We start from the raw sequence: 17,142 nt of genomic DNA, 5'->3' as shown, positions 1-17,142 counted from the left end.
CACTGGGGATATACTTTCTAGAAGAAATTTGCCTGGCGGTGTGACCTTGGACTAGTCCCATCCGCTCCCGACTCTGCTTTCCTTCGGGTCCCCTCAGTATGTGTGTGGCGGGCGGTGGCCCTCCTTAGCGGGGAGCCCGGGGTGCGGGGGTGCCACGGGGGGGGCGGGCCGCGCTGGTCGCTGAAAGCCGGCCAAGCGCACCGCGGGCGCTCAGAGCTGGCGGCCGGGATCCTGCGCTGCCTAAACCCGAGGGCGCTCTCCGGGAGCGCAGCGCCGGGGACTTGCGGGCCGGGCCGCGGGCCGCCGGGCGATCGGGGCCCGGGCAGCGGGGGCGGAAGCCGGCGGACCCCGCCCGACCCCTCCCGCGGGCGGGGCGGCCCCGCGCCGGCTCCTCCCCCGGCGCCCGCCCGGCTCAGTCGCGGCGCGCGGTTCCGCAGGTGGCAGCGATGGCCCAGTCCTGAGCGCCCCGCCATGGCCGGCGCCCCCAGCCCGCTGCGCCTGGCGCTCCTGCTGCTCGGGGCCGTGGGCAGGGCTGGCCCCCGCCCCCAGGTGAGCCCCGGGGACCCCGGGGGGAGGGGGAGGGGCCTGAGGACGCGGGGACCCCGCAGGAGCCCCCGGACTTGAGCGAAACTCCCTCACTGCAGACGGGGGAACCGAAAGCCTCCCGGGAGGACTAGGGACTGGAGAGTTGTGTGGCCCAGGTGGAGCCTGGACAGGGAACAATCCCCCCCACGCCGGTGAGGCGCCCACTTCCTCGCCGCCCGGGCCCCTCTGCCAGGGCACCAGCTGTCCCGGCCGCTCTGCGCTGACTACTGCGCCGCATCCTTGTCCTTCCCAAACCACTTTCCCAACTCCGTCTCCTCCTTAGCCCGTGCCCTCGGCTCTGTCACAGCCCAGTTCTCGCTGCTGAACACCCCCCCGCCCCCGTACACTGGACCCCCGGCCTGCGGTGCGTCCTCCCGTTAAAAACCGTGAGAGGGCTTCGGGAGGGCTGAGAAAGCCAGGTATGGAGACCCTTCTTGTTCCCAGGACAGCCTTTGACTCATAGCCCCAGGGACCCTGTGGTGGTAACTCGTCCTTCCTCATGACCTCCCAGATGGGACTTGAGACCCCTGCAGCAAACACAAGCCTCAGTGGTCCTCCAGAAACACTCAGCGCCCCCCAGCACACATACTCTGCTGACACCCATTCTGATCCCCCTGATTGACAGCCCATGCCAGATTGCATACTGGGACGGGCAGAAACACCCTGGCCTCATCGCTGTTACAGGAGAGCAGGCCACAGGTGGACCCTTGTAGCCCCCTCTCTGGCTCTCCTTGCCCTCTCTGCCCTGCCTGCCCCAGACCCCAGCCAGAGGAGATGTTAGCTGCCTTTGGAGAGGACCGCTGTCCAAAGATGCTGGGACATGCTTGAGCAGAGAGGAGGCACAGGCTTGGGTGGCCTCTGGTGACAGAGAACACTCCCCTCTCATCACCTCTCACTCTTACCCCCAGACCTAAAGAACTGAGATCTTTGGGAGTGGGCCTGTATTGGCCTTTAAATTTGTCCCAGAATGGGAGAAAGGCTGCCTTAGTGAGAGCAGACGCTACTGCTGACTCAGAATCCAGATGTGGACAGATATGCCTCTCAGCTAGGGTGCCAGCACCTTTTCAGCCCCTAAATCCTTTTCCAGACTCATTCTCTCCCTCTCCCTATTTCCAAGAGCCAGTTACTACCCCTGGTCCCAGGAGAAGCCCTCTCTCATTCCATGGTGCTTTCCTCAGGTCTTCCCAGTCAGGCTATGGCTTTCCTGGTGAAGTCAGGATCTTTCCATGCCAGGACTGCAGACTCACTACCTGTATGGGCTGGGAAGGGATAGGGTGGGAGGCTGTGCGTCCTGGTCCCATCCTGCGGCAGGCCAAGTTTGCAGATCTGGTTTGGATGAAAAAAAAAGAAAAAGAAAGAAAGCTTCTATGGACTATGTGTCTTCTTCCCAGCCCCTTTTTGCAGAGGTAACAGGCTCCCTGAACCTGCCCTTTCCTCTGATCCCCCCTCACTCCTCAGCCCTGGACCATAACAGGACTGGGGTAGCAGAGATGGACAGGAGTCACCAGGCACTGAGCAGAGAGGGTGGAGCTTTGGGGGGATGCTCTCCTTGTGGGCAACAGAGATGTGACTGACAGGCGGCTTTGAGGTTAGACTGCAGTAATTGTGACAAAACCTCATACACGCATATAAGACTCTAAAAAAGCGAACTTTGCATTTTGTTTTCTGTCTAGGAGGTCAGTACGACTAGAGTTACTCCCTTATGTCACTGATGGAGGGACAAAAACTCAGAAAAAGAGGGTCCCTATATAAGGTGGCCCTGCAGTTTAGAAGCACAGAAGGAAAGGGGGGTGGGGCCTGGTCCCCTCCTCCTAGGGGCGGGACTGTGGGGAGAATTCAGTGAGCCACTGTCATGTCTGCTGAGGCTGGAGGCCACTTGCCTACAGATAGGGGGTGGCTGAGTCCACTTCTGATAAAGGTGATCTAGGTTACTCCTTCACTATTGCTGGGAAGGACCACTCCCCTCCCCTGTCCCTTACCTCTCCAAGACTTTCGGCAGAAGACTGGTCTCTGAGAAGACAGGAGTGCCTTTAACAACCGAATTAAAACCAGACAGACTGGGTTCAAATATGAGGTCTACTACTAGCTGGTGGGGTAGGATCCTGGTCTTGGGTAGGATCCTGGACCATCTTGAACCTCAGTGTCCTCATCTGTAAGTAAGAATGACAAGATCTATCACATAAGGTCAGTGAGGGGATCGGGGTGTTAGCACCCTGAAATGGCCACTTTAGTCCCCTGAGAGTATTGGTCTGTTTGTCTTCTGGAACCTGGAAGTGTTCCCAGAGCTAAGAACAGGACCTGGAGAGGGGTCTCTGCACTCTCGTAAAGGGCAGAGAGGGTCCAGAGCTGTGCCTTGGTCAGCGTGGACTTTGCCTTGAGCGAGGCTTCCTCCCGGATATAGGCCCAGTGTGGGGGTCAGAGACTACCTCCTGCCCCCAGTGCCTTCCTCTAAGGAAAAGCGGGCCCCTCCTTCCCTGTAGCCTGCAGGGCCGATTCCTGCGTGTGCCTCTGCACCTACGTGTGTGAGTCACAGAGAGGGGTGTGGGATAGAGGTGGCTACAGAGAGACAGATGGGGGAGGAGGGGACAGGTGGATGAACCCCCATTTCTTTGGGCATCTGTACCTGACCCTGTGTGTGACTATCTGCCTGGACAGGAGTCACTGTGTGTGCAGCATCATTTTAGCATGTAACTGGGTGCCCCACAGTGTGTGTTGGTGACCCTTATTCAACACTTTGTCTGTGGGAGGGTCTCTGAGTGTGTGTGACATCCTGGAAAGTATGTATGTGACATCCTGCTGGTATGTGTCCATGTGTGTGTGTATGTGTGTGTGTGTGTGTGTGAGGGGGAGTGTGTACATATGGCAGTGTCTGTGTGTGCGACAGTGTGAATCAAGTGTATGAGTCCAGAGGCATGGGGTTTGTGTGTGTGTGTGTGTGTGTGTGTGTGTGCAAGTGTGTGTTGGGGGCAGTGTCTCAGCATGTGAGTGTGCCTGGCAGTCTGTGTGTGATTGTATGTGTGGAGGGAATGACCCCATTTCACGGTCTCAGCATTAGGCATGTCCTTGAGGGTGTGTGTGATAATGCATGTGACCATTTATCCGTGCCAGGATTCCTGAGCTTGTGAGAAGGTGTGTGCTGTTCACGTCTCCCTGACCTGCTGTTCAGACATCTAAATTCCTTAAAGAAAAAAATGGGAGGGGGGACAAAGAGAGAGGGCTCTGGCACCCTCGCCCTGCAGGGCCGCGATGGAAGGCATGACTTGGGGCTCTGGGAGGAGGCAGGTAGGAAGGACAGGGTCCTGAGGGAGAGGCCAGGGAGACTGAAGGGTCTGTCTGCTTGGAGCCTTCCAGATATTTGTCTGGAGCCCTCGCTGCGCCTTCTGAGAGGCCCTGCCTCCCTCCTATCACCCACCCAGCGGCCCAGAGAGGCTGTGTTCTCTCTCTCCTTTCCTTCAACTCAGAAAGTTTCCAGAAAGGGAAAGAACCTGGTTCACATGTTCACACACAGAAGTAGGAGGCCCTTTCCCCATTGCAGCCAGATTTAGAGAGGGGGACGGTCCCAGGCCTTGGGAAGCCTGTCACCTGAGGGTCCCACCCCTCCCACGTCCTTCCTTCTGCCCTTCTTCCTGCAATGCTGCCCGCTGGCTCTAGGCTTGACACCTCCCAAAGGTTTCAAGTCACTCTGAACAGGAGCAAGTGCCACTGTCCAGGTGAGGAAATGGAGGCCCCAAAAGATAAAATGTGCCGTACGTTAATGAGCAGAGCTGGGATATAAACCACGGACTGGTGACACTTCCTGTGCTCGTTCCCACAGACCACAGCACTCCCTCTGACATTCCCTTTCCTGTCTCCTGCTTCCTCCCCAAACTCCTGAACCTGGGGATGCCCCCTCCTTATTGTCACCTCCAGCCCTGTCATCCCCCTCAGAGAGATTCCAAGCAGCCTGGAAGTCCTGATTCTGAAATCTACCCATATCTGTCCCTTAGGTCCCCACTGCTGCCCTGTCTTGGGCCAGAGCTATGAGGGACAGGGACACCTGCCACTGAGCCCCCTCACCCTCCAGACATCTCAGCTTGGAGCAGGGACTCAGGCGGCAGGAGGAGGAAGTAGGGGAGATATGGGCAGGACCTACCCGTCCCGACAGGGCAGGGAGCCCCAAGCCTTCCCCGCTTCACTTAACCATTGGCCACGTTTGCTGCTGGAAGCTGTCGCTAATTAAGCAGAATAACTGGTCTTTGGGCATGAAAATCTATTAGTTTCATCTTTCTTTCTGGGAGTTTGCTGATTCTAGAAGGAAAGGAGGAATGAGGGCCCCCAAATCCAGGAAGCCAGACCTGCCTATTCCACTCGAGCAGCAGAATCCTGAGGACATGCCTTGACTGAGCCTCCTCCACATGCAGGGGCCACTCCTCACGAGGATCCCGTGGGGCGGTGGCTCTCACCATCCCACTTGGCACATGTGGAAGCTGAAGCCGGAAGTTAAACTTGCACAAGTCACAGACTGAATTTATGGGAGAGCCAGGATCTGAGCCCAAAGCTAGGACCGTTCCCCCTCCACTGCGTCACCTGGGCACCTCGGCCTGTGGCACTTGTTGGCCCCAGCCTCACTTACCTGCAGAGCCTTGCACCTGTCCCTCCATTCTCTCCCCACCTGGCTGGGCACTAGCCCACAGCTTTCCCAGTTCACCAGAGCACCCATGTTCCTCCCTCTGTGCTTTGTCCCTGCCATGCCCTGCTGACATGCCACCCTCATTGCTAACAGCCACCCCACCCTCCCTTCAGTGTACCCCCACCTCCAGAATTTAGAACCACCTGACAACCATGCCAAACACTTCTAGCATCCTTGGTCATGTCACTTGTCCTGCAAAGCATTTGACCCCCACTCCAAGCCGCCCTGGGACTCTCTACAGTCAGGGCTCTCTGGGCCATCTTTATATGCTCCATGTCCCCTCCGCCCACCACTACTTAAAACCTGGCACACCAGGGCCTCCCATGAAGCTGTGGAAAAGGCCAAACTCTCCGTAGTTGGTGCTGAGTATATGTAGGCAGGGGTGGGGTAGGGGCTGGCAGGCATCTGGAGACCCTGAGCAGGCACAGGGAAAGAGCAGGACACCCCGATCATCAGGGAGCCCCACCACGGAGGAGGAGACATAGCCTGCCCTCAGGGACCCCCCAGTCTGAGGGGATGCAGCCCTGTGCTCAGGGAGTCCCAGTCTGAGGGACATGCGGCCCCCCCACCTCAGGGACCCCCCAGTCTGGGGGGCAGAGGAAGATAATCTCACATCCACACTTTGCTCAGAATAGGTGAGAAGGACACTTCTGTTGGAGCCACCTGGGTGTGGGTGGCCAGGCTGGCCCTCCCCTGCTGTCCTGCTGGGAGGTGCTGGGTGCTGCGGGCCTCCTTCTCACTCCCCGCCTAGACACACCTTCTGCCCTGTTCCTGTTCCTGTCCCCTGTGCCCCTGCTTCCTGCTGTCTTCCTATTGGAAACAGAGGTTAAGGGGGCGTTGTCCCAGGAGGAAGAGGGAGAAGGGAGATGGGAAAGGAAGTGGACAGGTGGCTTTATCTCCTGGACTGATTCTCAGGAAAACCTTGCCACCCCCTCAGCTGAAATCACGCTAAAAATCGCACCACCATGTTTACTGTTGGTATATTTGATTTCCTTTTCTTCCTTCACCCCCAACAAATAAGCTGATCTTTACCCTCAGAAGAGCCCTGTGCTCCAGGGCAGTCCCCCCCCCCCGCCGACCCGCTCGCCACCCCCAGCCCACTCACTGCTCAGAGCAAGCCTGACTCCCCTCTGGAGCTTTCCATGTGGCCAGGGAAGCTCAGGTTGGCACCTGTGACTTGGGAGAGATGTCTTTAACCACTGCTCAGCTCACCCCGCGGCAGGACTACCTGGCACCAGGTCTGGTGTGTGCTTGGTGTGTTGCGGGCGAGTCAGGGACACCAGCTTCTGAAATGCTTTTATTTTAGCCCACGTGTACATCTCTGTGATTTCAAAAAGTGAAATTTTGTTTTAAATTATGTATAGACCCTAAATTTTATACAAGGGGCTCTCCGGTCATTTTGGCAACTACAGCCTCACAATAAGGAATATTTATCATCTTTAAGGCTGTTCAGGAAAAAAAAAATGAAAATGATAAAACACCCAACCCAAAGGCATTGCATACACACACACACACACACACACACACACACACACACACTACCACCACCATCAACAACAACAACAATAAATGTGCAGGGGGCAGTGCCTGGGGGAGTGGGGCTGTTTGGTTGGGGCTGTGTGTTCCCTTAAGTGGAAATTGAGATTCATATCCCCCACTCACAAGGAGGGCCCCTCCCATCACAGGTGTGACTTCAGTGTTCTGGAACCTTCTTTTTATTTTATTTTTATTTTTTTCATCTTTCAAACATTTGATTCGAGTGAGTTATGCATTTCCATTTTTACCCCAAATACAAATTGCAGAATCACATCAGTTACACATTCACAATGTTTACATAATGCCATATTAGTGACTGTTGTATTCTGCTGTCTTTCCTATCCCCTACTATCCCCCCTCCCCTCCCCTCCCATCTTCCCTCTCCACCTCATCTGTTGTTGTTCCATTCTCTCCCTTCCCCCCCCTTTCCCCTCACAACCTCATATATGTGATTTCGTATAAGGATGAGGGTTTCCTTCCATTTCCATGCAATTTCCCTTCTCTCTCCCTTTCCCTCCCATCACTCGTCTCAGTTTAATGTTAATCTTTTCCTCATGCTCTTTCCCCCTGTTCAGTTCTTAGTTGCTCTCCTTAAATCAAAGAAGACATTTGGCATTTGTTTTTTAAGGATTGGCTAGCTTCACTTAGCATAATCTGCTCTAATGCCATCCATTTCCCTGCAAATTCCATGATTTTGTCATTTTTAGTGCTGCATAATACTCCATTGTGTGGAGATGCCACATTTTTTTTATCCATTCATCTATTGAAGGGCATCTAGGTTGGTTCCACAGTCTAGCTATTGTGAATTGTGCTGCTATGATCATTGATGTGGCAGTATCCCTATAGTATGTTCTTTTAAGGTCCTCAGGGAATAGTCCGAGGAGGGCGATAGCTGGGTCAAATGGTGGTTCCATTCCCAGCTTTCCCAGGAATCTCCATACTGCTTTCCGTATTGGCCGCACCAATTTGCAGTCCCACCAGCAATGTACAAGTGTACCCTTTTCCCCACATCCTCACCAGCACTTATTGTTGTTTGACTTCCTAATGGCTGCCAATCTTACTGAAGTGAGATGGTATCTTAGGGTGGTTTTAATTTGCATTTCTCTGACTGCTAGAGATGGTGAGCATTTTTTCATGTACTTATTAATTGATTGTATGTCCTCTTCTGAGAAGTGTCTGTTCAGGTCCTTGGCCCATTTGTTGATTGGGTTATTTGTTATCTTATTGTTTAATTTTTTGAGTTCTTTGTATATTCTGGAAATTAGGGCTCTATCTGAAGTGTGAGGAGTAAAGATTTGTTCCCAGGACGTAGGCTCCCTATTTACTTCTCTTATTGTTTCTCTTGCTGAGAAAAAATTTTTTAGTTTAAGTAAGTCCCATTTGTTGATTCTTGTTATTAACTCTTGGGCTGTGGGCGTCCTATTAAGGAATTTGGAGCCTGACCCCACAATATGTAGATTGGAGCCAACTTTTTCTTCTATCAGGTGTAGGGTCTCTGATTTGATATCAAGCTCCTTGATCCATTTTGAGTTAACTTTTGTGCATGGCGAGAGAAAGGGGTTCAGTTTCATTTTGTTGCATATGGATTTCCAATTTTCTGGAACCTTCTTGACCCCTTCCTCTCAGGATGCCTTCTCCTCCTGGCAGGTAGAGCTGGGCTGAGTAATGGATCTGTGTCATGTTAGCGGGTGGCACTGGTGGGCTAGCCCTCGGTGGTCAGTGGTTGGGTTTTGCAGGAGGAGTACTAATCTGGCTCTGTCTGTAGTGCCAGGTGTGGCTGCACCCTACACCCTTAGTCTCGAGCACAGTCACCCAGCTGGGGAGCTCCAGGTCCGAGCCTTAGCTCTGCTTCCTGAGGTGCTGGGTGCACTTGATTGAGTCCCTCTCCCACTGGGTGCCCTCTTCTAGAATGATTCAAAGTGCAGGAAGCCTGCAGGCAGGCGGAGGAGGCATGGGGAGGTGGGAGGCCCCTGCAATAAGGCAGCCCTGGCCCTCAGGACGTCCTCTCCTAGGCCAGGGCACGAGGACATGAAAGAGTCACACATGCTCTGCTCCCCCTTCACCCACCCATCCCCTGAAAATACCTACTGGCTCCCCGCCGCCCGGGAAGGGTGCGGGTGCAGAAGGCTCCGCTCGTTCTCCCTTTCAGAGGGGGCCGTTGCCTGCCTGCGGGGGGTTTGGGTGTCTACGATCCCTAGAGATCAAAAAACCAAGAGGGTGGGGGTGAGAAGGCAGAAGAGGGGCTGGCTGGACCCACAGGTCCCCATTTCTGCCCTTTCCCCTCCAGGGCGCCACCGTGTCCCTCTCTGAGACGGTGCAGAAATGGCGAGAGTACCGTCGCCAGTGCCAGCGCTTCTTGACGGAGGCTCCACCTCCGGCCACAGGTAGGTCCATCCAGGTGGGACCTCAGCCTCAGCCTCTCCCCAGCCATCGCTCGGAAAGTGGGGATGGAGCCCACGTTCGTGTTTGGGTGTCATTTGCTTCTGCTGCCCTGTGCCCCCTGCCTTTTGTCAAGCTGTCCCCTCTCCTGAATGCCTCTCTGTCCCTGTCCCCTACCTAGAACCACAGGTTCTTCCAGCACTCCTTCCCCCAGGAATCTCTGTTGTCTTTACCCAGTGGCCTGTGCTCGGCTTTGGGGGGCTGTCCATCCTTTCCACCCCCAGCTGGAGCCTCTCAGAGCGGGGACCTGGCCTTTCCGTTTCATATCCTCCTCGGCCCCTGCTGGCCTGTGCAGGGACTAAAAGTCCAACAAGCACATTTATAAGAGTGAATGTTGCCCGGAGTTTATAAGATGGTTTAAAGAGCCCAGTATTATTACAGTCATATGGTCCTGGGATCAAATCCTGACTGTAATTATCGCAAGGTCACTTGAGAAAGGTTTACTCAGCCGCATGAGCTACAGTTTATCTCTGATCTGTGATGGGTAACCTAAAGTAGGCCTTTAGGGGTTGTTTACTGAGCACTTACTATGTCCGTGTATGTACATACAGTCTTCTCCCCCACAAGGCCCCACGGGGTGGGGGGTACCCCCCTTTACAGAGAGGAAACAGGGACCAAGTCACTTGCTCAAGCAGCTTGTTCCTGCAATGTGGGAAAAGTGCTTGGCATACAGTAAGCACTCAGCAGAGGTCAGTGGAGTGTGGCCTCCACGCTGGGGAGGGGCGGGGTTGCTCCCTGGCTCCACACTGGCAAGGACTCTAAGATGATCCGTTCTGTCTGCAGGCCTCTTCTGCAACCGGACCTTTGATGACTATGCTTGCTGGCCAGACGGGCCCCCAGGTTCCTTTGTGAATGTCAGCTGCCCCTGGTACCTGCCTTGGGCCAGCAGTGGTGAGTCTTTCCCCTCCCTGCATCCAGGAGGCCAGGAAAGAGCGCTGCTTCCTCTCCTCTGTGATGCAGCCCTCGCACAGTGGGCACAGATCTTGGGGGTGGGGGAGACACCCAGGTGTCTTTGCTCTGCTGCACCTATGTGTGTGTGTGTGTGTGTGTGTCCGTCTGTCTGTCTGTAGGTGGCCTGTACCTGGTCGAGGCACCTGTCCACTTCCTGACTCTTCAGGGGCTCACGGGGAGCAGTGAGCAGGGTGTTGGTGGGTGGCCCCTCAGGCCTTCCCCAGCTCATTCCTGCTGCAGGGGAGATTCTGAACTGGGAAAGGTGCAGCTGGGTAGGTGGGAGGGTCACTGGGTGCAGAGACCTACAGAGGCTGCTGGGGCACTTGACTAGGGGGTAATTAATATGCCCTCTCCTCTCTCCTCTCTATCTCAGCCTCCTGTGCTGGGGCACCATGGGCTGCAGGAGTTGGTCTCCATGGGCTTCATAACAGGAGAAGAGGCTCTTATCATCATCATCATAGTAGCTGGTGTTTATTGAATACCTACTATGTGCCAAGTCCTGTGCTAAAAGAGGGACATTTGTTTAATCTTTAGGGCCACCCCATGGTTATGCTGGTCTAGATGAGGAAACGAAGGCCCCAGGAAGTTTAAGCCACATGTTCCAAATGAGGCAGTGAATGGCAGAGCCTGGATTTGATCTTGTCCTTGCTCTTACCCTTGTGTCCCAGAAGGCCTGAGCCCAAACCCAAACTGGTCACAGGCGAGAGTGAGCGAGAAGTCCAGCCGTGGGGTGCCAGGGACTTCCTGGAGGAGGTGGCCTGGCAGGGCCTGACGTAAGCTTCACCTCAGCACAAGAGACTCTGAGATCAGGGGAAGGCCAGGCGGGTCTCCCAAGAAGGCTGCACCCCCACCCTGAGGTGCACAGAGGTGCACAGAGGAGCCAGGGCTGGGGAAGAGGCAGGCACGCGGGGAGGACCTGGATTCACATGGTCTCTTCACCATGGCCTCTTGTCAACACTGGACCTGCGTGAGCTTCCTCTGTCCTCACAACAACTCTCTGAGGCAAAAACTCTGATCGCCCTCTCATTTCCAGATAAGGAAACTGAGCCACAGAGATGCTCAGTGGCTTTTCTAAGCCCACACAGCTAGGGAGCAGCGGACCTAGGAATCAGTCCTGGAGGCTGGTTTACAGTCGCTGGGTTCAGCCGCTACGCCAGGCCTTCACTGGGGACATGTGCTGTCTGGGCACACCCCAGGGAGGGCAGTGAGAGTCCCACCCTCTTCCTATGGGCCCTGCAGTCCCCCAGCTGTGTGGGCAGAGCAGGTCCCCAGGCCGCTGGGCCTGGGTTTGCTCGCCCTGGAGGTGGGAGAGAGCGGGCGGCAGAGCTGTGGGGAACATTGAAGGTCCTTGAACAAACCGTGGCTATCAATTTTTCTCACCCTCCCTGCATACCTTCCTGACCTCCCACATTGCACACACGTTCCCTGTCTCTCCAAGATTTGGGACTGCTGCTCGGCCAGCCTCGGCTGGGCCGCTAGACCCCAGGGAGCCAGGCGTGGGACAAGGCCCATCACTCAGCACTAAGCGCCCCCAGCTCTGCCTGCTGCTCGCGGCTCCATCCATCACCTTTAATTTTATTTGAGCAGGAAATAGGTCCTGGTGGTGCCCGTTTATGAGCGAACACGGTTTTATTGCTTTCTCCATGAAGATAACGGCCTGTGCACAGGCCCCCTGCCAGCCTCCTCCCCCTCCCCCGTCGCCAGGCTAATTTACTCCCTTTTTTGACACTCGGAATCGCCAGCTCTGCCTCCTTTCCCTGAGTTAGGGACCCGCAGAGACACCCACCAGGCTCCCAAAACATAATTGCTGTCTCTGGCCTGGTGCTTCCCCAACAGATGCTGGCACCCGAGGCTGCCTGACCCCCGCCTGGGGCATATGGGAGTGGGAAGGGGGCAGTTCTGGAGCTTTCTTGGTAGCCAATAAGAAACTTCACAGTGTGAGCCGAGGTTGGGGAGAAGGAAGACATTGTCTCGGGCGGAGGCCCGGCAGAAAGCATGCCCTGCAAGGAGTTAAGAGGGAATTTAAATGCAGGGTCCCTCACACAGGCTGGGCAGGGCCAAGGGGCCAGTAAGGCACATATGAAGCTCCCAGAACTAAAAACGTGGAAAGCTTTAGCTCCCCTAGACCTGAGCAGCAAGGGGCAGGAGTGGGGCTGGGGTCCTCCTGATAGCTGGGGCTGAGATGGGAAGGCCACCAGCAGGGCTGTGTCTGCAGAGGAGAGAAACCACTGCCGGAACTTCAGGACCAAGCAGGGAGGGGCTGCTGTCCTCCTTCTGTCCCTGCCTCCCCTGGCCAGACCCAGCAGAGGGCCAGGAGCCTAGTGACACAGGGAGCAGGCAGAGGAGTGGGCGATTTGAGAAAAAAATTAGATTCCAAACAATGACCAAAGCCCTTTGTGAGGATCCCAGGGTGCCATAAGACCTTCAGGGCCGTGTGCGTGTCCTGGAGAGAAGGGGGACTTCACCTCCAGGCTGAAGGGGTCAGCCCAGCCGCTCAGGCAGTGATGCTGAGGGAGGTGATGCCCCAGGTGTGGTATAGGGAAGGCTCCCAGGGACAGGTGACATCCAGGCCAGGCCTGGCAGAATAGGCAGGTGCAGAAAGGAGAAGGAAGGGCCCCTCATACAGGGAGGACGTTCATGCAGCGCTGTGGACATGGGTCCAGGCCTCAGAGCTGTACAGTGTCCCAGAGGAGCCAGCCAGGTCTTGAATTCTGACTTTCCCAGTTGAGAACCCGGACTCAGGTTGGTGCAGAGGGCGGGAGCAGGAGGGAGAGGAGGGTGGTGTTGGGGGGAAGTGCCGCGTGCACACAGGATCGTGAGCTCCGGAGCCCGTCGCTGCCCCAGGGCCCTGCAACAGCCTCCTTCACCCACAAATCATTCCAGCCTCATTAGCTGCCCCTCTCCTGATTTCTACCTGTTTGTTAGCTTAGTTCTAATTATATGAGAGTCATAAAATGCTTTTAAAATAGCCTATCATTCACAGTTCTTAGAAACTCTGGCAGGTGCCTCCCCCGAGTAATGTCAAGCCCAGGAGCTTTTATGGCAGGCTGCGGTTGCCAAGGGGAGACTGAGGCACGAGCTGGGCCCCAGAGGTGCCCTGGCTGAAGAGTCATCAGACCCTTCCCTGGCCTCAGTGAGGGGCTGAGTGGCAGCAGAGTCTCCACCGTGTCCAGACCCAGCCCACCTCCAGCCAGGACGGGCGCCTGGGGACCACGGGCTCAGCCAGTGTTAAAGGTCTGCTACGCACCAGGGACTTCACTGTTTTATCTCCTGGGAAAGTCATTTTTCTTCCCATTTTACAGATGAGGAAACTGAGACCCCAAGGGCCCACTGCTGGTTGAGGGCAGAACCAGGATTTGAACTTGTGTCCGTAGAGTTGGGAACCTGGGCTCCTTCTCCTGAGCCCTGATGCTCCAGGCTGCCTCTCCCGCCAGTTTGGGGAGGGCCTGTTGCTTGCCTCTCTGAGTCTCAGCAACCCCATCTGTACAATGGACCCAGTGGCCCTTGATGGCTGCCTCTGTTGCCAGGGTACGGGAGCTAATGGATTCATGAGCTGCTCTCCACAGCCCTGAGTGCCCACATCCTCATGGACGGGCTGCTGTTAGCTCGATAACAGGCGCCGCGACAGTTTCCGGGAGGGGAAGTGTTTAATTGGGGGTTTTATTTCCAGACCAGGGTCTAACCTAATGAAATATCCCTGAGCCTCCTGGCATGCAGCTCCTTGTGTTGACAAGACGGAGCCAAGCCCCTGGCTGAGATTGACCAGCTCCTCCCAGGCCAGATAAAGCTGGGCCGATAAGCAGGGCCGGGTCCAAACCCAGCCCACCTCCAGCCAGGACAGGCGCCTGGGGACCACGGCTCGGCCAGGAAGCAGCCCTGGCTTTTCACATTTGATGCTAATGAAGGATAACTGACAGATGCTCTTGCACAGGCTGACTGAGCTTCTCAGCGACACCGTGCTCCCTGACTCTGTGACAAGAGTGTACACATCTGTGCACAAAACCACTTCCCCAACCCCCCAGCTGGCCCTGAACAGGGGGCATGAGGAGTGCAAGCTCCCCCGGGGCCACAATGGCCAAGAGACCGGTTGGCACATGATTGACATGGTTGACTGTTAGCAGCAAGTCTGGCTGCTAACTTCTGTCCTCTGAAGGCAGAGAGCTAGAAGCCTGGCTCTGCTACTTCTAACCGCCTGATCTCAAGCAAGTCACCTGGCTTCTCGGAGGCTGTTTCTTCATGTGTAAAATGGGATTGATGATGCCTACCTGCACAGGTGTCAGGCACGCAGCAGGTGTTCAGAAACCGATTCTGTGCAGGCTCTGACACCTGCCCACTGCCCATGGAGTCCGCTCAGGTCCCCGTTACTGCCCTTTGAGGTATCTACAGCCAAAGACTGGTCTTTGCCTATCAGATGACTTGACCCCCAGGAAAGGATTCCAGGCATCCTGCAGCAGATAGAAGAGGCATCTGGGGACTGAGAGGAGCCCTTCAAGTTACTAAAATCAGACTTTACATGTGCCTGATTTTGTTCGTCAGTGCTCATCTCACCTTCATAAGTTCTTAGATTTGGGGTTCTCGTTTCTCTCCCAGGTGAAGTCTCTTTTAAAATGCAGGTTCTGCTGGGGAGGTGGCTCGGTGGTAGAGCACTTGCCAAGCATGTGAGAGGTCCTGGGTTCAACCCCCAACACTGCAAAAAATAAACAAATAAGTAAAACACAGGTCCTCCCGAAGGAGCACCCCTGCAAGTCCAGGAGGCCGGGCAGGGTAATGGGGGTGGGCGTTAGGGAAGGAAGGACAAGGTCCAGTCAACAGGCTCCTCTGGTCTAGGAACTGGACCCTGTGATAAAGATCTCCTTGCCATGTGACAACAACCTTAGGATCTGTAAAATAGAGCCCCTGGATCAGGGGTTGCCCTCCAGCCCCTGAGGGACACTCCTCAGCACACACATGTCCACAAACCTCATTTTATTGCTGATCTCTCGACCTGAGCACTGACCAGCCACTTGTCACCCAGGACCTCTGGTGGCTTCTCCATATTCTCTCTCTCTCTCTCTCTCTCTCTCTCTCTCTCTCTCTCTCTCTCTCTCTCATGCCTGCCTCACACAGCTCAGGAAGCTGATCTTTAAAATCTTCTAGTCGTTTAGAATTTAAAATCTTTTAAAGTGTTCCCAGCCAGCTTTCCTCAATCACCGTGACAACTCCTCCGTCCCTTACCTGTCCCCTGGCCTGGTGCCAGACTCAGGTTCCCCTGCAGGGAGGTGAGGAATGAGGTGTTTTCTCCTAGACACAAGAAAGCACTCTCCCCACCCCACATCCAACCTGGGACCATAAGCCTGTCTCCCTGGGTGGGGAGGGGGAGGGCCGTGGGGCTTGTGGGGATGCTCTGGGCACGTGGATACGCAGGTGGGATGGGAATGGCCACAGGTATATCCCTCTCTCATCTCTGCTGGTTTGTATTGGTGGTATTCCTTTCTCGTGAGAGTCTTGACTGTGCCTTGTCCCCAGACTAGGTGCCACCTGAGAGCAGGGGCTAGGTCATTCCCCTCTCTCAGACTAGGAGGTCTCCAAGAGCTATTTCCGTCTCCAAATCTGACTAGGGGTTACTTGAAGTAGCCGCTTGCTCTTCCCCTTGGAAAGGGAAGTCCACCTGCACCTGGAGACTGTGTTCCCTTTGGATCGCTGGTCTTCGAAGGGGAGTCTATGTCCTGGATCAGATCGACTGGGACTTCCTAAGGGGAAAGCTGTGTCTCACCCTCAACTGGGCATCACTGGGCCATCTGCCTCAGACAGGGTCTCCCTGAGGACTGGGCTGCATCTTCCCCCGGAGAACAGAGCTAGGTCTTCTTAGACTGGTCTCCCCTCAGACTGGGGTTCTCCGAGGACAGGGGCATGTCTCCCCCAGACTGGGGCACCCTGAGGTAGGGGCTGCCTCCTCCCTCTCAGGAGTTCAGAGCCTCAGGGTCTTCAGTTTTCTTAGGATCTGACGTCCCCAAAGAATGTGAGAGAGGTAAAGGGGGCCAAGTTAGAAAATGAGAAGTCACAGAAGGGGACTGTGGCAGGGTCACCTTTGTGATTTAATGCTGGGGGCTGGGACGTGGATCTGGACTGTACTGACCTCATCTCAGAGATATGGGTTCGTCCTACTGCATCCCCTGGTGGCCAAGAGGAGAAGCTGAGGGTGGGACTGGGTGACCAATCCACCTTAGTGACCTGCTGACCCATCCCGGGGCCATCATGGTTTATGGGATGGGATGAAGGGTGTGTGTGTGTGTGGCAGGTCTGAGCCTCCTACTAGCTCACAAGTGGAGCAGGGATGACCTTCAGGATGGGGAAGGACAAGGGCCTTCGAGCACTGGACAGGCCGCCTGTCTCCAGGCGGAGGCTCAGCCGCCCCCTCCTCTCCCAGTGCCGCAGGGCCACGTGTACAGGTTCTGCACAGCGGAGGGCCTCTGGCTGCACAAGGACAACTCCAGCCAGCCGTGGAGGGACCTGTCGGAGTGCGAGGAGTCCAGGCGAGGGGAGAAAGTGAGTTTGGGAGGAGTTCTGAGCCCAGGACCCAGCAGCAGGGTCTCCACGGTGGGCTTCTGGGGGGCCTGTCTGGGCTCCTCTCATGCACCCCGGTCACACCTTCTGGGCCTTGGAACTTCCCTAGGTCATTCTCTTCCTTGGTTCTGGGGTCCCCGGTGGGGTCTGCCTTGGGGCCCTCCCTATCCTTATCCGCTGGAGAGAAGTATGAGAAGCGAGGGGGCAGTGGACGGCACCACCCTCACTGTGTCCCCCTGTGCCCACAGAGCTCCCCGGAGGAGCAGCTCCTGTCCCTTTACGTCATCTACACGGTGGGCTATGCGCTCTCCTTCTCCGCCCTGGTCATCGCCTCCGCCATCCTCCTCAGCTTCAGGTAAGGGGCTGAGACCCTGGGGGGCGGGGGCTCCTTCATGCTCTCTGCCCCAGGGAGAGGAGGG

At 55.8% G+C, this 17,142-nt stretch overlaps 1 protein-coding gene across 1 annotated transcript in view; it reads left to right on the top strand.

The window, feature by feature from the left end:
- Positions 1-471: 471 nt before the first annotated feature.
- Positions 472-17,142, top strand: part of Glp1r (glucagon like peptide 1 receptor) — a 33,504-nt gene continuing 16,833 nt past the window's right edge. Inside the window, exons 1-5 of the mRNA XM_076860181.1 lie at positions 472-549; positions 9,078-9,174; positions 10,013-10,120; positions 16,587-16,705; positions 16,972-17,078. Coding sequence (XP_076716296.1) covers positions 472-549; positions 9,078-9,174; positions 10,013-10,120; positions 16,587-16,705; positions 16,972-17,078 — 509 coding nt within the window. The remainder of the gene's footprint in view (positions 550-9,077; positions 9,175-10,012; positions 10,121-16,586; positions 16,706-16,971; positions 17,079-17,142) is intronic.

The sequence above is a fragment of the Callospermophilus lateralis genome, chromosome 6 (assembly GCF_048772815.1).
Source record: "Callospermophilus lateralis isolate mCalLat2 chromosome 6, mCalLat2.hap1, whole genome shotgun sequence".
In the NCBI taxonomy this organism is placed as follows: domain Eukaryota; kingdom Metazoa; phylum Chordata; class Mammalia; order Rodentia; family Sciuridae; genus Callospermophilus; species Callospermophilus lateralis.
This window is presented reverse-complemented; position numbering and strand designations above follow the sequence as displayed.